General features: G+C 41.9%; 1 protein-coding gene across 1 annotated transcript; it reads right to left on the reverse strand.

Annotated features, from left to right (window-relative positions):
* Positions 1-4,338: 4,338 nt before the first annotated feature.
* LOC145450472 (uncharacterized) lies at positions 4,339-19,957 on the reverse strand. The gene is made up of 28 exons (XM_080328993.1): positions 19,250-19,957; positions 18,418-18,530; positions 18,300-18,350; positions 18,094-18,229; positions 15,034-15,156; positions 14,843-14,967; positions 13,823-13,980; positions 13,569-13,609; positions 13,375-13,511; positions 12,715-12,811; positions 12,138-12,276; positions 11,996-12,075; positions 11,833-11,929; positions 11,673-11,775; positions 11,528-11,603; positions 10,514-10,627; positions 10,371-10,454; positions 9,799-9,872; positions 9,036-9,107; positions 8,831-8,974; positions 8,654-8,767; positions 7,928-8,091; positions 7,643-7,721; positions 7,071-7,208; positions 6,901-7,008; positions 6,191-6,288; positions 5,597-5,690; positions 4,339-4,497 (listed from the first exon to the last, which is right to left on the reverse strand). The coding sequence occupies exons 1-28, from the start codon at positions 19,455-19,457 to the stop codon at positions 4,393-4,395; spliced, it is 3,072 nt and encodes a 1,023-aa protein (XP_080185119.1). The 5' UTR covers positions 19,458-19,957; the 3' UTR covers positions 4,339-4,392.
* Between the last annotated feature and the right edge of the window lie 1,030 nt (positions 19,958-20,987).

Consider the following 20,987-nt stretch of genomic DNA (forward strand, 5'->3'; position numbering starts at 1 on the left):
CCAGTGAAACATGCTTTCTTACGATTTGACTTGAAACGCACTATTCGGCGGGAGTTATTATTCGGTTATTTAAGCCCCAGCAGAACATTTATCACCCGGGACTGAGCAAACTGACACTACAGGGAGAAGTTTCCATCAAGCTACCCCTCCCGGTACATTTCAGTCATCCCGGCGCGGCGAATAATAATAAACCAACTCTGAATATTGCCCAAGGAAAAATACGAGATAAGTGAATACGGTATGAGACATGCAGCGAATATATGGGTGCCAAGCCTATAAGCCTGAGGTAGCCAATGATTTTCCCCCACGGGCCAAATGAAAGCAGAAAATACGTCAACGGGCCAAGTCAAAAATTATTACTATATTCTGTGGCGTATTAATTGTATTTCTAAATTGAAATCAGGGAATTACATTGTTGATGTATGCTGCTCAGACCTCATTGGATGTATATAGGTATTAGGTACGGTTACCATATGTCCTCCTTCAGAAAATTTAAAAAGTCCTCCGAGGACGCCTAAATGCCCTCCTTTTGGCAATTCATCCTCCTGTACTGCTTTTCCAGCTACGCTAATGGACAGGATCAACAGAAAAACGGCAGACATGACGCGAAATAGGTAATGCCGGCGCTCGAGCGGGTCATTCGGGAGTCAAATCAGAGTCATGACCGTTTTTTAGTCAACTTGCAGTCAAAAATTTAGTCGACCGATTGAATGAGATTTTTTTCTGGGAATTTGATTAATATTGTCGTGTTGATGTCAGAGATATCCCTGGTTCATCCATGGTGTTAGTTAACCTATGGTCATTGGTCACTTTATACTAGCGTACGGTGTGTTATATCTAGGCCTACACCTGTTCCTATTACACAAAGTAGGTTTACTTCGCCCGAATACTTTCATTGAATCATTGGTCCCAACAGTATGGTATAAAATATTTGTAGCGACAATACTAACGAATTTAGCGCTCAATGTCAATCCGCTCGTAACGAAGTGCGTATATTGTGTTGATAGATGAGAAAGCTTGCGGCAACATGAGAAATCAAGAGTCTTCAGGGGCACCACTGTTATTCCAGACCAGTCCACTCGCTGCATAAATTCCATCTCAAGAGTCTTGGGAGTGGGTATTCAGTCAGTAACGAATAAGACCTGCGTCAGCTTCCAGGAATCCCGTCTTAGGCTACTGCTGAGTGTGCTTAATACGGCAATCTATATGATTCTGCAAAACCCAACCGCGATCGCATAATAGTACCATTACACTTCCAAAAATCATACGTAATATGTTTTTATAATAGTATATTAGTTTGCATCACAGATCACAGGGGTTTTAATCTAGCAAGTAGCAAGTAGCAACACCTTAATTCGCGAACAATGGATTTGATAAAAAGACGATGATTGACGGAATGAATACAGTTGTGAACCACTAAAATAGTGGAGGTAAGGTATACGTCGGAATACTTCTTTGCTTCATTAGTATTAGTCGTAATATGGCGTTAGCACTGTGTATGCGTTATGAGAAGTACAAGAGACTCAACTGTAAACGCGTAGGTTAGAATTTGGTTCATTTATTCAATCACGATTCGTGTGTCGGATTCCTGGGACCTTTTGAGTCTGAAGCGACACAGCAGTGCAACCAGAGATACTTGAATTATATTTTGTCTCGAGTAACTACTTTTTGGACCATTTTCCCAAAAAACTGTGAACTCAATGTGCACGTTTTAGTTCTCAAAATTTGGTGTGAATGTCTCCGACTCGTTCCTAGTGGTTACTAGAGTGAAACCACAACACCGCAGTCGGGAGATTATATTGTGGCCTACGAAAATACTCGAGATTTGCTTTTTGAGAGATTATTTAATGGAAGTACTTCCTTCAAAACATCTCGACATTTTCATACAAATGTGCCGGATTGGACAAGCATTTTCCACTCAGAATTGCTTCGCGGGCCGAATGAAGTCGTCTGGCGGACCGGATGCGGCCCGCGGGCAGTATGTTTGACACCCCTGGATATTGCGTTTGGTGGGATGAGAGGTTGGCAACTAAATGAAAGTAGGCTGCTTAGTTTCCAACCAACGGTGCAACCAGACAGAGTGATATTGCAAGGCTTGTTCGGTTTTCGATTTATTTATTACAATTTTCAAGAGAAACCATCTACCTATCATTTTCTAAGATCGAATGCAGTTTTCCGACAATATTCGATTCGCGTTAGGAGTGGAATTGTTGATTGCTGAGTGCAGGGCCGTAACAGCACTTCGTCAGGCCCCCCCCCAAAACTTTGGTCTTGGGCCCCCCATAGTGTTATGGACCGAACGTCTGGGGGGCTTCGCCCCCCAGACCCCCCTCCGGCGATACACTGGTTACCACTATTCATCATTTTCATTGGGAGTTTCTTTAGTAAATCAGCTTTAGTCGCCTAAGCGCGCGGAGCGCGCAAAATTTCTAGTATTCATGATTTCATCGGTCAGTATGATCGGGAATTGCATACATTGTTATCAATTTTTATCTTCTCTCTGCTCACGTAATCAGATTTGCCGGTAGAGCTGAGTGAGGTGTGTTTGAAAAGGTAGGACCACTCAATAATAATTAAACATCTTCGGGCGTATACCCGTTGGCAGGAACAAAACAGCACCTCGTCAGGCCCCCAAAAACGTGGGTCTTGGGCTCCCATAGGGTGATAAAGCGACCCCCCATCACGTTGTTCGCGTTTGTCACAAAATGACCCATACTGTATTGAGGGCCAGCGCGAAGCGCGAAAATTTTCGATAATTTATGATAAAATCGGTCAATCAGATCGGCGACTGCATATATAATATGCTATCAATATATTGTCCTCTCTACTCACGTAATCAGATTTGCCGGTAGAGCTGAGTGAGGTGTGTTTGAAATGGTTGGACCACTCAATAATAATTAAACATCTTCGGGCGTATACCCGTCGGCAGGAACGAAACAGCACCTCGTCAGGCCCCCAAGAACGTGGGTCTTGGGCTCCCATAGGGTGATAAAACGACCCCCCATCACGTTGTTCACGTTTGTCACGAAATTACCCGTACTGTATTGAGAGCCAGCGCCAAGCGCGAAAATTTTCGATAATTTATGATAAAATCGGTAAATCAGATCGGTGACTGCATATATAATATGCTATCACTTTATTGTCCTCTCTACTCACGTAATTAAATTTACCGGTAGAGCTGAGTGAAGTGTCTTGAAAACGGGAGGGCCCGTAAATAATGATTAAACATCTTCGGGCGGGCGGAACCGTTTATATGACTTCGTTACATGATGTTATTTCGTGACTTCCAGTCTGCTATATCAAAAAATATAGAACCGCCCAAACGTAGGCTTCTAAACTAAGAGAAGCACACGATTTCAAATTGGTATTTCTTCACTGGCATAAAATTTTTCCCAGCGGGATGGTATTTGTCTTGTGAGGTTCAGATTGCAAAGACAGGAACATTCGGCGCCAGTCATTTAGGCGCCTATGGACAATTAAACCTATACGTATTTTGTATATATAGCGAAGTCTTTCGGTCAGCATAAGGGCATAGACCTTTTCGGTCAAGCTTTTCTCGCTGCCAATCGTTCTGGCACACTTCTTGGAGTCGCATGTTATATGGCCTAAAACTTGATTGTATGTCTTGGTGGGTCGCGGCGCGGTAATGGCCCAATACCCAATGAGAAAGATAAATGGCTACGTGAATTCGCGCGCAGCGCGAAAAAATTTTGAAAAAATTGCATAAATTTTTAAAAAATACTCTATGATTTATGCTAATTCACGAAATAATTTGGGGCCCCCCATCGAGCTCGGGCCCCCCCCAATTGGGGGGTTTGGGGTGCGGCAGTTACGGTGCTGGCTGAGTGACTACTCGGTACGAATGACGTGGAAAGTTTACATACGTATGAATAGTATGTCTTTTTCATGCGACCGAAAAGAATATAATTCCAGTTCTTAATCTAATTTGGTATTTTTTCAACAATACCAAAATCACTTTACCAAACTTCGGGTTGATCACTTCATAGAGCTGTCATCTCCACTGAAACTTGCATAGCTTTGAACTACGTTTCGTATGCTGTAACACGACCAATCGAAGCTTACAGTCTCCATAGCTTAAATATACCCGAGAGCAATGTTCCCTCTTAGCTGCGCACGTGCGCAATTGCGCAGTGCTGACACGGTCTCTGCGCACAAAATATCTTAGCTGCGCACACAAAAGGCGAAGTGATGACCTTTTTTTAGTCGTTATGCAGTGTTGTCCAAGGGACAGCGCAGTGATTTGGCGAGTGCGCGCAGACTCGTGAAAAATTAGAGGGAACACTGCCCGAGAGCATCGTAATTGCAACAAGAAAACAGTTACCATCAGTCATTTTTTATTGAAAGAAGATGTAAATTTGAAATAACAGCTATTCACTGATAACTCTTCAAAATTCCGTAAAGAGTACAAGCAGCCTTGCCGTTGGGACACATCTTACTCCATAAATCTGGATGCGTAGACTTCATATCCGTAACATCCTAAACAAAAACGCATCACATAGAAATCCCCCAAAAGATTCAGCCACATTCGAATTGTATTGGCGAGCGCGATCATGGGCTGGAAAATGTCGCCTTGCAAAGGACACTACCAACTGGCAGAGGGGTCATGGTCAAAGTAGCCAGCGTTGCTACTCAGGTGGAAATCACGCCGTGAATTTATATCGAATTGCAAGTAGAAGTAGTGAATTAGAAGACATGTAAAAACTACTTCAAGCAAAAGCAGAAAATGAAGAACAGAAAAGTACTCAAAAAGTAGCTCTGCTCGATGGGTCGCTGATAAAAACGATACAAATCTTGCCCAAACCTACATTCTACTTAACAAAATCCAAAGTTTTAAAAGCAGCTATCCCCTAAAACACTGTTAAGTAGAAGTAGTCTAAAAACAGAATAGGAACAAAATAGGTGGCGAGATAGCGTCGTGGCATAATCCACAGCTGCAACACCAATGGGTTGCGGGTTCGAGCCCGATCGAGGTCGATTCCAGAATTCCTACCTAAGTGTTGAAGGTTTATCTAGGCTCCTCCTCGCCATCTCATCCGTGTGAGTGGTGTCTTATAAAAGCCTAGAAGTGGGCCGTGCTACAAATCTGCAGCTACGGCATAAAAATGAAGAGAATTGACCTGGTATAAATGACCATAGTAGTCGACAAGCCCCATGAATACCACAAACAGCAACAAAGGAACAAAATAGGACGTTATACATTTTTCCTCGATGTTTTCGCGGCACATATGACTCATGATATTCAATACACACGATCTGTGCATATGCATAGTGCGAATGCAGGATATGCATCGCTGGACAAGAAGGTGCAGATATAGCCTCCCGGAAATGCCGAGTGCCAAACGGGGAAGCCACAGATACCAGTTTTACTGAGCAGGTCTTTGGTTTAACCTAGTCGGGGGTTACGCCCACAACCTACAGATCAAGAAGCCGGACGCTCCACTATTACGCAATCGTGTCGGTGGATAACCAAAATCAAAATAACCACTTTGGTGAGTAGTAAAAGACCTGACTACCTCTGCCAACTGGAATGCTTTAGAGATACTCAAGATGACTATTACGGAGCGGAGCAACATACTTGTTCTGGAATAAAATGAAGATTTGTCGATTCATCGGTTTCGGCGCCGCCTTTCCTATAAGATTGGAGGACCTCTGTACTTGTCAAATGGCACCTGTAGGCAAAAAAGACCGTGACATGGTTCTCGCAATTACGGCATATTGATGTTCACATAAAACTAGGGTTGTATTGACTCGACTCGAGTGGAGATTTTTTTGGTGAATCGACCCGAATCATTTTCCTAAATACGAAAAAGAAGAAGAAGAAAAAGAATAGCAAACCTTCCCCATCATTGGTATTTCGCCTATCGATACTTGAAATAGGACGAGAAACTACCAATAGTGAGCAAATTCAATATCATCCGAGAAGAGTTGTAAAAAAGTAGGTGGAACACGACTTAAGCTCAAAACTGAACTGTGAACACAACGAGTCTTGGTATTATGACTCGGACTCGACCCTCTGCACTGTGACTAGGATTTGACTCAATGGTGAATTGAAAATGACTCGACTCGCGTGAAAACTATACCAGTGACTTGTATATGAGTACCTTACAACTTGGTTACAACCTGGCATAGAACTATATAGATTAGGTAACCGTCACAATGTGGTACTCACCTCATCAGAAAGTACGCCACCGCTCTGCCGGCACTCAAATTATTTCTGACCAGTCCCATCAGCATCGGTTCGCCAATTTTTTCAATGGACACATTTACCTGAGTTAAGAAAATTCGGTCGGGCGCTTGAAACATTCGTTAATAGCAGAGGTGGTCAGCAACGAAGTACTTCTACTTTTTCGGAGTACTCAAGTAGGTTTTGTCGACTTACAATACTTACTCACATGCTACTGTTTTTAGTCTACTTCCACTTAGACTTATCATTTTTTTACGCAAAACCACTTTATTTTTACTCTCTGCTTGCATCAATTTCACAAACAAAATTGTAACAACTTGTCGAAACAGCGCCTGCATCACAGTAACTCAACATATTTTCTAAAATCGCGACTATTTCCAGTGTCGTTTTGCGTGCACCTTGTATTGCATTTTCAAAGTAAGCCGCCTCCGATTAGCCGTTAAAAGTAAGTGACCCATCGACCAAATTTGTGTCTTGAAACTATTTGTACATTGAAGAAATAAATTTTATACTGCCACTTGATAGTTTGACATGCCTTGGAAATTCTTCCTTCTGCTTTGAGATGTTTTGGAAATTTCTACTACTACTACTACAACTACTAATTGAGTAGAAATCTACAGCGTTAGTTCTGCTTCTACTTGAGTATACCAACGTTGACTACTTTTCACCACGTCTGGTTAAAGGCCACAACCAACCTCATCACGAATCTCCTTCACTTGCGAGTGGAAAATTTCGTGCAACGCGCCGTCACAGTCGAGTTCGTCAAAAGAAACGAAGTCGTGAATCTCCAATCCGGCCGCGGCCTGCGCAAGTTGCAAAAAAATATTCGCATATGCGTAGGAGTATTGCTACCTTAACCACTAACCGATGGTTCCGGGTGCCCGCCTGGAACGTCGAGCTGCCCGGCGCTTTCCGCAAGCCACGAATTTCTCCACTGGAAAATGGCTTTGCCGTCGTCTGTGATAACGATGCCGGCAACACCCAAAGGTTCGGCAAGGTACGCCTGCAAGTATGTGCAGTGTGCACATTGGTCAGAGGTGATCAGCAACGAATTAGTTCTACCTTTTCAGAGTACCCAAGTAAGGTTTGCCTAATTGCGCGACTTACTCATACAGTCATGTTTTCACGCTATTTCTACTAGATGAGTTTTTATACTGCTCAACTTTTTACAATTTGAATTTCTAAGTGAAACTGTCACAAATGTTCACATTGGATAGGATTGTAGCGTTAGTATACCAAAGTCGCAGCCATATCATTGATGACTAAGTAAGCATGTGCCCCTACTAAAACTAAAAAATAGCCCTACTTAGAAACCCGTCGGCTGCTGCAACCATTGAACTTTGGTTAATATGCAGCGTAGGGTTCAACGATTCAATTGGAGCAGTATCATTATCAAGCTATTTTGCGAGTAGAATAGCTGCTGGCACACAAAACCACCTGCGTCTGATTATAATCCTTGGCTCCCTTGGCCATCAATTCCTCAACTTCGTCAGCCCAATTCGTCTCCATATAGTCCCTGTAAAACGTGTAAAAGTACCCTAAATCAGATTTCTACGATCAAATCGGATACGCTCGGTAATGTATAAATTCCAATATCCCGGAAAACTGTCAAGTAGAAGTAGTATAAACCATAAACGCTTGAGTAGTGCAAACAAGCAGGCAAAACCTACTCGATTATTCTGAAAATGTAGAAGTACTTCGTCACTCACAACCTCTGCATACCTGTAACAGGTGAGTCCGACGTTGAACGTTAGCTGTGCATTACCATCGTCGGAAGTGTATCGAACCGAGTGGATACGGAATTTCTGCGCGTTGAACAGACGCGAGTTCCGTTGTTTTCTTATTTCCCAACGCTCGGCTATGCATTTCTCAAATTCAGGATCCACCTGCCGTAAAATCGAGCGTCACAAGTCAGTTAATGTCTAGCCCGGCCTTGTAATTACTAATCCTATGCAAATAAAAGTCAAAGGATATCAACGTAAATGTACGAACATCACAGTAGTCAAAGTTGCCACTAAAGTAGAAGTAAAAGTTAACACCTTGCTTCTACTCAATTACAAGTAAAAGTAGCTTTTTCCAAGCCATGCAAGCTACTTGAAGTGAAAGTGGAAAATGAACATCTGAAAAGTAGATTTCGTCGAAAAGTCATACTTTTAGCGGGTGGTCCAGTCTGAAATTGCAGGGTGCATCCTTGCGACTAACAAATCAGCCACTTACCGTCATACAGTGGGTATTTCACTCAGTCGTTATGACAATTTCACGCATAATCGTGAGGGAAAAATATCGCATATTGCTTGCTTATCAAGTCGTAACATAGATGTGTAAGTAGCCAAAACACATAACCACTTGATGAAGAAGTGCATGTAGGCAAAACCTACTTTACCATTCCGAAAATGTATCCGCACTTCCATACTGACTACCTCTTATATTCACATAGCAAACTGTTACCTTCCGATTAAATTCGTCGGACATGGCTACTTTGCACATTGAGAGCGGCAGACCTGACTTCAATGGAGACGCGAACATGATAGAAATCTCGGGATCAAGAGCGTTACCCTCTGACTGCAAACAAGACGAATCCGCGTCCACAAAAATAAATGATATTTTATGGCCAGTAAGACGTACAGAACTGCCAGGATTATCAGAGCCATCAAGCATCGCTATTCCATTGATGCCGCTAACTTGTTCAGCAGGAGACAAGCTTGATAGAACCTCATCACTTTTGGCATCTTGGGATGGATGAACTGATGGTTCTTCCGAAGAAGAGACCTGGGTAAATAAGTAAAATGTCGATACAACGGAATTGTACCAAAGCAAATCCCAATCACACCTTTGTCCAGGACCCGCCTACGGTCACCGATTTACCCGGGACTGCGTTACTGGGTAGTCGTGATAAAATGACCTGTAACAAGAAAAGTACGATATCGCGTCTGCTTCGCGGAAAATTTCTCCAGCGGATACGATTTTCACACATTATCATTTGATAGCAAGGTGCCATGCGAACTGGCATCTCATGTTACAACAAAGACTGGGCAAAGAGACTCTTGGAGGTGCAGAGCTTCAATACACAATTGAATAACATATACATATTGAAACAAACCCGAATATTTTCGGCTGACGGTCATAAGGTATAATCGTCAATAACTAGTAGAGATTTCAAAGGAACTTAACAGTCGTATCACCAAATATGACGTCACAGGCACTAAGTATTCAAATAATTGAGGCGAACAGATTGCTTAGGCTCAGTTTACTAAGACTACGAGCATTGATTGCAACTATTATTGTCAAATGAGGAGAGATGTTTCTTTGAGTGCTGAAATTATAGTTTCAATAATTTTTTCCAACCATGGAACCTTGCTAAGTTGTAACATAGCATCCAAAATATGTAGCACATAGCTACGCCTGTCTTTGGGTACGATGACCTCACAGCATTGTCTGAAAACTCTATGAAATTGGTATGGTCCAAAAAACACCAAATTACGTACACAGTCTAATACTCGATTCGGAATGGAATCACTCAAGAACACAATTGTAGCCAACCCCAGTTACAACGTACCAAACCAACGCAAGAATATATCATCACGCTTTGTTACCTGTGGGCTCTTGTCCGTTGTGGACATGTGACTGATGACCATGCTTGATGTAGTGTGGCCCCACACCACTTCGACTGGAAAATGAAAGAAAAAGGCTTCATCGCACAGCAGAGATTGAATTGAATGGCGGACGATTTGGAGGGGCTGTGGGCGAAAACATACAAAGAGGGCGATTTGGGAGGGTGTTGAAAAATTTATAATCAGTGGAAGTTGATAGTTGTCTCATATCTCAGCGATGCCTAATCATCGTTGAACAAGTTTGTTGCCTTCAAAAATATTTTGATAAGGGTGAGTGAGTCTGAGTGGAAACTTGAGATTAAAACAGAGACCTGTCAGTGAACGATTTTCTGTGGTATGCAATCGGTCTGAGAAATCGAAATTAGGACCTTTGTCGTGGTTTTGGCAAAACTGACAAAGTATGAAAGTACGGTATGGAAAAAGATTGCCATACTATGTCATACTATGCTCTGGAACTTATAAGTAGAAACACCATTGGCACAGCCTGCATTCATACTTGACACCATGTGATATTGGATGAATTACACATCTGAATTCACACCCTACTGACTCACCAACATTTCGAGGACCATCAACGCAGTGATGCAGACACAACAGGCCGGCTTGTTTCTCACACTCTGCGTTCAACATCGGCGAGCCTAACATACAATGGAACTGACTTGTTGTTCACACTGAGCGTAGATTTTTGCAATATTACCGAGAAAATCTTTAACGAGAGCGTCTTGAAGAGCTTGATACGGCTGGTCGTGGTTACGAAGACGTTCCGCACAGTTTTTACTCAGCATCGTGCTTACTAGTTGTTCCCCGCAACCTGGAATAGGACGTAAATTCGTTCATGTGTGGCAAATCGAAAACCCAAGTGCCACAGAAAAACAGCCATTCCGCCAATACTACAAAAACTAACCTACACACTTGCAAGCTAGCGTAGGCCCGTTGATCACATTCTCATTCTGAAGATCACCAAGTTATCTCGGAAGAAACCAGGAGTAAGGTCTCCATTCGGTAAATGTTGGCACTGTTAAATCTAGTTGATGCTGCAGCAGTGTTTCCGAACCTTTTTAGCTTCGGAAACCGGTAAATATTAAAAACAAATTTTGCGGGCCGGTGAACCTTCAAAAATCGAAATAATCCGCAATGTAAATACGACAAATACATGCAACACAAAAGATGACATTGGAAACTTCATTTTAATGAAAATTCGCTGTTGCCTCTTTGACGCTATTGAAGTTTCTCCAAGGTCCTTTCAAAAACTTCATTTCGATTTTTCGTTTTTTTATTATAAATAACAATGACTATTCTGCTTGGCAGATTCCATGATACCCCAAAATGTCGCTAAAATGTACTTTTAAAATAAAACGAATATTGTTTGAAACTCTTTTTAGGTTCCACAAATAACTGGTCTTGAATGAGTTGCATGCTACTTTCGAACATCTTGGTGCAATACCTGCAGCATTGTGACGTCCGCCAAGTCCATAGTAGACCATGAATTCTGCATTACGATTTGCATGCAATTGATGCATAAAATTGTAATATATTCAGGCAGACCTGCAGGAAAGTTGACACGCTACACATACACTGCCCGTTGAGAACCTCGATCTACTGTATTGAGCTGATAAATATATCCTATTCGTTTGATTTACGGTGCGTGATATGTGAATATTTTATAATGACCGTATCACAGGGACAAGTCATAAATAGCATTAAAACCCACCACTCGCAGTTACAGCTACTGAAGGAGAATCTCCTCTTCCCGGCTCGGCCCAACATCCACATCCATAAACAGCAGCCTGCGCATGTACAGTACATAGTTGCATCTATTGAATACGAGTAACCCGCAATTCACTTTAAAATCCTACCTGACCGACTCTACCAGGCATCTTCAAGACGATCCCTCCGCTCGAAACAGCAGAAGCGACGTTCCCGTTCAAATCCAACGCGACAGCGCCAACTGTGTCCAGTCTGATGATAACAACTTCGATTAAACGCGGATTCAAACAAGCCGAGTATCTCAACTACCTTTCGCGGTCCTGGCAAGCTTCCTGGTGTCGGCGATTACGCGCCAATTTCTCCAGCAGTCTCTGATGATATTTCTGCCACGACTTGAGAGCAGACTCTACACAAAATTAAATCCGAATTAGGGATTGCAACGAGTTATCTCGCAAACCAGTTCAGAACTTACCACTCACCAAATCGCCCGATTCGCACATTTTAACGCCGTGCGCTTTGGCCCAGTTTTCCGCCCCGGAGGATACCATGAAGCTGACGAATACTACAAAGTTTATCCACACGTTTCATCAGTACCAGCCATATTTAGTTTCTACCTTGGCGGAATACGTCCCAATTCTAGTCGACTTCTCCTTCTTTGTTCGGATAGAACTTTGTACGCGGCACGAACAGGATTTTTGACTTTGCTTACGCAAGCAACGGAACCGAAGTAGCTATCACATCGGTTTGCAGGATCTGAATTACAATCGGAGTAGACTGGTCGTCGAGTGGTAAAGCCAGTAAAGCTATATTTGATATGCACTACAATCTAGCGGAACTGAATTCAATAAACTCGGCCATAACCAACTGTAATACAAGTCAAAAGAAAATGACATCATGCTATCTGATTTTCAATGACCGATTGTATTCTGAATGAATTTTTCAATTCGTCAATTTCACAAACTTCCACCTTTATTACTGAGCTGCATTCTCAATATTAAAAACGTAAGTCTTGCCGCAACAGCCCACCTTTTGATTAGCACTGAAGAGCAAGCTTAATATTTTCAACATTTATCATTAGTTAGATGATAATAGTTAGATAGTTATGATAACCCGTAACACAATTTTAATTTAATCACCACAAAACCGTGACAATCCCAGACATACGTGTCCCGGTGTAGTCATTTCGCATACCTGAGGATGGCGAAGTATCCATCACACTTGCGTCGCATTCCACCTGACCCGACTCGGTGAGATTCGAACCGTACCCGGCATTTGTCAGTTCGCTATCCTGCACAAGAACAATCACAATTTGCACAGGAACATATTCCAAAGTCAAATCATGTGTCAAGTAACGCAAATTTTTAAAGTGACTCGAGTCGAGTCAAGTTATCTCTAACTTTTTGATTTCGAGTCAACTCCAAGTTATCAAATCATTTTAGTTTGTTTTGTTTGGTTTCAATGTACGGATGGATACACATATTTGCATATAGGCTATAGTCAAACTTGGTGCCACACCACTTTTAAAATTCAATTCTTACGAATGAATATATTCGCATGGTCGCAATGATATCATAATGCAGGCCTGGCAGTTAAATGCATGTCTGTTTTGTCTGCGATTTCGCTCCTGATTGAAGTAACGATATTAAAAACTTTAACGGAAATGGAATCCAGTAAAAGGGTTAGCATTGATCATGCGGCTTTGCGAAGGAGAGTATTTGACGACTTGAAAATGGAGTCATAAATTATTACATATTTTCCATACGTCGAGTCCACGTCAAGTTAAGTCGTTTTAGTAAGTCAAATAATATCGAAAACGTGACTAGAGTCAACTTGAAATGGCAGCAATCATACTTCTAACATCTGTACAGCAAGAGCGGTCGCCTCCCCTGCCGAGACACCCTCCCTGATTTTGCGACTAACAGCAGTGCAGACCGTTTTACAAAGCTGGCTATAGCCCGGGTATCTTTCGTCAGAATGGTAGCCAGCGCCTGCAATGGTTTCAGTATAAAAATCTGCGCAAAGACGTTGAACCGAAAGGTACCTACCAACATGAATAGCTATGAATCCAACATCAATCTTTTGACATCTTAACGCAAATAAGTATATTAACTTCACATCTGACTAATTAAAAGTAAGTATTCTAAGCCTTGTTATTGCCTTCAAAACTGAATACTGTCAAGTAGAAGTTGTAGTCTAAAATTAAAACCACTTGAGCGTACTGAGCAAGTAGCCAAAACCTGGTGCAGTATTCAAAAAGGTAGAAGTACTTGGTTACTGACCACCTCTGAAGCAGACATACCTTAGCGCGGCGAGATCGCAGTACGGTTGGGAGTTGACTTGTACGATATTCGTAACGCTAGGAGGAGACACATCTTTCACCGGCACTTCTTCTGATGACGAAGGTTTAGGTAGGGCCGTCGCTTTACCAGAGGCGAGAAATATGTGGTTGTGAATAGTCTGGCAAATAAATTTCAAGTGTTGGACCGTTGACGAATGGGTCGTAACGATTCGTTCATTCGTTAGGGTTGGGTATAGCAATTCAAGTACTCGAATCTGCATAGAGTATTAATTTTGACGATTGGGGTACCAAAAAATTATAGGTTCCTTATTATTTTATGAATGAAAATTGTCATTGCGATACTTTCTTGTGGCAGCGGCAGCCTTGAAACCACAATAAGAGGAAGTATATCATTCAATGCATGCAGCAACAGGCTACAGCATTTCTGTATAGTAATGACAGACCTGTGGCGTTGTCTTATATATAGCAATGACACTGTCAGCAAATTTGAAATGATTTACATAGAATGATTTACATAGATTATTTACTTTATTGTCGCATAAAAAAATGTATTTGGAGCAGGGTTGTAATGAGGCCCGATTTTTTGGTGACTCGAATTGACTCGAGTCATTTTTTCAAATCCCTAACATGACTCGACTCGAGTCAATTTGTGTATTGACTCGACTTGTACTCGGGTCATTGCGCATGACTCGAACCAAGTCATTTCACTCGAGACATTTCATGGTAACTTCGAAGAACAGTAATTTAACGGTATATATTTTGGGTAATTATGAATAACACATTGAAAAAATCAGTATCGTAAGATCTACAGGATATGAAACATAGGTATTGGAAACGACGTTTGGGTCTTATATAGATTGAAGTCCATGCGGCATATCGAAGCGTTACACAGGAAATGATAACCTGACAAAGCATGTAATATGTGTATGGTGTGAAATATCGAGAAGAATTGACATTCAATTCAGAATCGAATCAATCAGGTATTCGAAATTGCCCAATCCTAATTTCTACAAAATGTACCTTTGTGGTGGGAAAGAATCTCTTATTGTCGAGTTTTGGTTTTTCGTTGTCGTCCGCATGAGCGAATAATGTATTCAAGACGTAATCGCTGATCATTGATTTCAAGCTTGGAATGTCGTATATTCCTTTGAAAAAACATCTCAATTGTCGGTCTGAAATCGGTGCTATTTGCTGAAACGAGAAGACGTTACCGTTCCGGACGAGTTCTCGAACTTTGTTAATGACCCGTTTGTCGAGCTGCGTTGTGTTGGTCCGAGATACTATTTCGTGATTGGTATGAGAAGCAACAAGCGGAAATCGAAAATAGTGTACATCTGGAGAATAACAATGATGGATAAGCATTTAAGCAACCTAAACAAAGATGAACTAAGTTATATTCAGCAATTTAGGAATAGTAGTGATTAGATCAGGGCTTCTTCAACTGGAGCCCATGGACTGAGTCCGCGGACTCTATGTAAAGGGTCCATGAAGGGTCGATGTTGAAAATACAACTGCACACTATAAAATTACGTTATCCTAATTTATAAGATATGTCCCTATTTTTGACATGTCCACATAGGCGCTGAACTCCGATTTTCCCTAGGTATGCGGTATCGATGACGTCACAAAGGGCTGACGTCATAGTGCGTCAGAATTGACAAATGAGCCGACTCGCAAGCGTTCAATATCACCTGTCACTTGTATATGGTGACAAAATTACGATAGTATTAAGCAGGCGCGCAGCCGGCCGGCCGCTTGCTGAATTGATTTCAAATTTACCAAGGTAGAATCAGTTTATTATGGTCAAGTGCATGCACCAATGATGATAATAGATCGATCGGATCAGCATCCTAGCGTAACGGCCTCACACGTAGCCTAATACTCGACACTACTACGACACATCACGCTACGATAGGATTACTAGCGAACACTCCGACTACGCAGTCAATTAGCGAGCTCGCAATCTCCCGCAACATATTCGCCAACACGCGCGCCGACAATCAGGAAATTTCAATTACTCGGCTCGAGAACAAACGAATACGCATCTGTGGCGACGGCTAATAATCTAAAGTTACAAGAACTATTCTCACAAATGTGCGTGCTGGACTCTATATTCATTAGTCACTCTGATTGCAGGGGAGTCAGAAGTTTCGATATCAAGAGCCTGCAAGACAATTTTCTGATGTTCTGTTTTAGTATTAGCGTTAATCAAAATCAATTACGCCGCTGTCTGTTCACGATCAGTATGTATTTTAATCAATTCTGTCCATGTTCAATGTCTGAGCCAGTCCGACATCACAATCTCGGAAAACGCGGCAGTTCCGGCCGGTGCATCATATCATATTCCGACACAGCAAGTATTAGTGGAAATCAAGTACGCATGTACGTGTACGGTGTACGCACGCGTCGCAAATGCTTGCGGACATTCGATGCCATTCAGTTTCGCGATGTCAATCTTTAATCACAATCGAGAGCCAAAGCATTCTAGGCACGAGACGCGATCGTTAGTCTAATGATGCTATATTTCGTAACAGGCCTATTGCACACACAATTGTGTAGGTAGACCAACGATGGTATCGTGTGCAGGCCAGCGATGGTATAGTGCGTACTGGGCCTATTCCCGATGCGATTCTTCAAGCCAGCGGAACGAGGCTTGATGGAGGCGCGATAAATCAGGCCAGCGACGATCGCAGAGCGCGCGGCAATCAATGACTTCGGAATCATCTCAGCGCGAGATCGCGTTGCGTTACATCGTGCACAAACTATTCTCGCTAATTGGAAACACGCTTCTCGTTAATTGGCCGTGGCCGCGCACGACACTGATAAAATAAGACTTACGGAATTGCAACTGAATATTAACGTCAGAATGGTCATTTCAAAAGGACGGGGTTGTGCTACGCGCATGAATGTATTGCTTCTGATTTGATTAAGTGTTCAGCAGCAGTACGAAATACATTGCTTAATTCTAAATCGATCAATTCACCAGCCAGCCTAGCCGAATTCTGGGTATGCCGCATACCTAAAAAAATTCCTAGGTATGCGCGGCATACCTAGCATACCTGAGTTCAGCGCCTATGCATGTCCATGTTATATTTTATTTACTGCGCTCACCACAGCTCAAATCGCCACTAGGACAACACGGTCACTAGTAATTTCACTGCGACTGATGAGACGGCTTGGCCGAAGTGATGACCTATTTTAATTATATATCCATCATGCAGTTGTTTAGTCATCAACTAGACCAGATGGTAATGAGCCCATGATCAGGAGTATTTGACTGTCCGCAATATTGATCCCCGTCAACTACAGTCGTGGTTGTGCAATTCAAAAAAATTTCTCGGAATCTGATAAACTCATCGCCAGGCTTCAAGTGATTCGACTTGACTCGAGGCATTTTCTCCTAATACTGAAATGACTCGACTCGAGTCAATCTGTGTATTGCCTCGACTTGGACTCGAGTCGTTGCTCATGACTCGAACCAAGTCATATGACATGAGACTCAGACGGTCAAGACCGACATTTCATTGTAATTTCGAAGAATAGTGAAGTAACCACACTGCTGGATTTTCCTCTATTGGTACTGGTAGGAAAATTAGCATATTGTAAATGCGAACCATTCAATATCACCAAATCGAGTTATAAAAAGTGGATTTAACAAGACTTCAACTGGAAACTGAGCAGTCAACACAATGACAGAACTCGGGTTATAATACCATGACTCGGACTCGATCCTCTGCTCGGCAACTTGGACTCGGACTTGAATCGGTGGTTCATTGAAAATGACTCGACTCGAGTCAAAACTTAAATAGTCAGATTGGCTTGTGACTCGGGGCCTGGAGACTTGGTTAAAACCCTTGTCATCGCATGCAACTCTAAACAAGATCACATTCACTTTGGTTTCACAAATTAGAATATTCATTCATTTAAACAAGTCTCCTTAGCTCTAGAAAGTTAGCAAATATATGGGGTCAAGGAATGCATAAAACACCTGACCCTGCACATCGAAGAATGCAGAAGAGAAGTCACTAAGCAGTTACCAATCACTGACAAAGTACTTTTACTTCTTTGGAGTATTCAAATGGGCTTAGGCCTACTTCCACTTCAATTGGACAGTTTTTAGCTGTTGATGCAAATACTAGGACTAGAATACATGCTTGCTATTTCTGGTTATCCTTATGTCAATGGTACAGTAAATGGTCATCAAACTGTAAGTATCTACATTTTTAATAACTATAACTTGAAAGATCACAATGAAAGGAATAAACAGACACCTTCATATTTAACCGGTTTATCCGCATGCAGAGCTTCCAGAAGTCTATCCTTTGCATCATCCTTTGCTCCTTGTGTAACATCAGCAGGATCGACCATTGGCAAACCGAACTCGTTATAAACTCTAGCCGTGCGAAACTGTAAATTACAAAACATAATACCGTATTCAAAATTTAGAAAGATACCGATTCTGATATATCATATCAACCTGTATGGATGCATTGCAACTTGTTTGATTCAACTGTCTTTTCCTAGAATTCTGTGCATTGCAAGTTTGAATGAGTATTTCACAATGAGACAAGCGTACCTCAATGCATGCAACATACTTTGTTAGCTGGTGAGGCCTCGTTACAGACCCACTTCTCTGACTTGATGACTTCGAAGGCGTGACCGAAGTATTGGATCGGGACATTTCCATTCAGTTGCTGGAAGTAAATCGCTGTCAAAGAGACATATTTGAGTGCGAAACGGCATACAGTTTATCTGTACTGGTTGCAGTTTTTGAATGTGTGAGATGGAAACTATGAATCGATGACATGTTTTCAACTAACAGGGCATGTAAGAGGAAATTATAGGCACACGCAACTCGCACAGCCACAGGCATAGTACGAGCATGAAATATTAGAAAAAGTGGTAGAAAATTAACCGAAGGTAAAATTTTTGTAATAATGAAGAGGTGTCATGGACTTGTAAAGACGAAGTGAGTTCAGATGTCTTTACAATGAACAAGTCAAAAATTGGTGGCACTGCGTCGGGTTCACTGGTTGGACATAAGGAAAATTTGGTGTGCAGCGTTTTTTTCGGCAACCCAACAATTTGGTCAGTGAATCCCATGAATCCGGAAAAACAAGTTATTTTTGAACAACCCTACTGTGTACATCTACATGAGTACCAACCATGACCCCTGTATATTGAAGGGCTTACATCGTAGCCCTAGGCTACTGGAATCGCGGTACGTTTTGCCTGATATATCAGGTGAGCAGCGACGATTTTCCAAGTTGAAGTAATTTAATAAAAAATAATAAAAAACTAAAACATAGCGTGAGCACAGGACACCGATTCCATACAGGCATTGTAGTAATGCCCAAGTTCATTAATGATAGTCTAACAATGTTTACAAAACAATGAAAGGCAAGCTCCAGTCACAAAATGTCGTACTTGATCTAGAGGAGCCATCCCGCTTGAAACGTTTCGATTGGCCTTTGGCATGTGACGCCGCGCAGAAAAAACTGCCACCGGTGACAGCGAGGAAGCCTTCGATCAATGTTTTTGTGCATCCGGAGAACTTTCCATAGCCGTAGCATTCGTTGGCGTCTTTATCGAAATCGATCAAATTTTTCTTCAGAAATCTTTCTGCATCATCCATTGCAGTTAAATATTTACGCTACAGCAGGGGTCGCCAACTCAAAATGGGTCGCGGGCCACTTTTCCGAATGCCGAGATGCCGCGGGCCGCAGGACATCAATATCGATATAAAAGTAGGCAAAGCAGTTCAGCAACCACATCTGATAACTCTTCGTTATTACAATGCTGTGCTCTCTAACATGGGCGACGGTTATAGTCACCACAAAAGAAATAATATTTTATTGAACAAACACAAATACAACAAAAGTATCATGATCATCAATTTCCAATTTCGTTATATTTTGAACTATGAGCTGTACACGATACCTGATACTCTGTAGCCGCTAAAACAGGGGTGGCCCACATTTTTGCTCTTCATGGCCGCTTTTCGATTACTCATGTAGCCTGCGGCCGCATACCGGTTGTTATAGTCGTGATAAACTAGCTGGGGCCAAATGCCCACGTTAAACTGTCCATGTCCATTGCCGGTACACTCCGAACTAATCAATTTATGCACATCGGCTTACTATGCGGACCGAAATTGTTATTAGTTATGTTGTAATAGCCACAGGACACCCCGGTCTGTAGTCGCGCCAAGCGCGAAAAATTTTTCATGTTTATTAGTGAATTTCGTCAATATTCGTATGGTTTCACATATTACTATAAAATATTTATCCTTTCTCGGCCAATGTGATCAGATTCACCGATAGAGCTGATGCAGGGGGTATCTTAGAAAACGTAGGGTTGTTATCAAAAGTGTCGACAGCCGCATAATTTCCCTTCTACTACCGCAGATTGGCCACCCCTGGATTAAAGAATCAATATTTGGATTAGCTAGACACGGTAGGCCTACTTGCTAAACAACTATCTCCTCGTAAAGCATGGTCTTTTGGAGAGCCCGAAGTCGTTTTTCACGCGTCTCGGTCTTGGCAGTGGTGGGCCATTGCACGTCAAGGCGATATTATGGCCATTCGTACCAGCAAATTCTTCATCCATGGAATGATATTACCATGTCGAAGCCGTATCAACTAGTAAGGAATAGTGATATTGGGCACAGTGTAATGGCTTACTTCGAACAACAACAACATTATGTTTCAATTGAAATAATTTTCAGCGTTTAAAAATGATTTACTAAGCGTTTTTCTGAAATTTGTTCAAATCAGGTCGCGGGCCGCAAAATAGGACCTCGCGGGCCGCATGCGGCCCGCGGGCCGCGTGTTGGAGACCCCTGCGCTACAGGATGCTAGAAGAAGCAGAGTAAATTCGACTATGCTTTAATTTTGATGTATAGTGCAGATACTACACTAATTACGATAACTTACTGCTTCAACAAACTTGATCATATATGATTTGGATAGCAATGTTTTTCGACAATTTTTTTCACAACAGGTATCATCTATGTTAGAAAATTCGAGTCCTCTTTTGCAGTACTTATTGCATTGTGTTCATATTGACTATTCACAGTTATCATGTTCAATGTACAGCAGCTTTATCTCACGATTACTGTAACTGTCTATTATGCTTTTCCCCTCATTACTAATACTTGATATGG

Source organism: Botryllus schlosseri, chromosome 11, assembly GCF_051294905.1.
Source record: "Botryllus schlosseri isolate E-star chromosome 11, Bs_hap1, whole genome shotgun sequence".
In the NCBI taxonomy this organism is placed as follows: domain Eukaryota; kingdom Metazoa; phylum Chordata; class Ascidiacea; order Stolidobranchia; family Styelidae; genus Botryllus; species Botryllus schlosseri.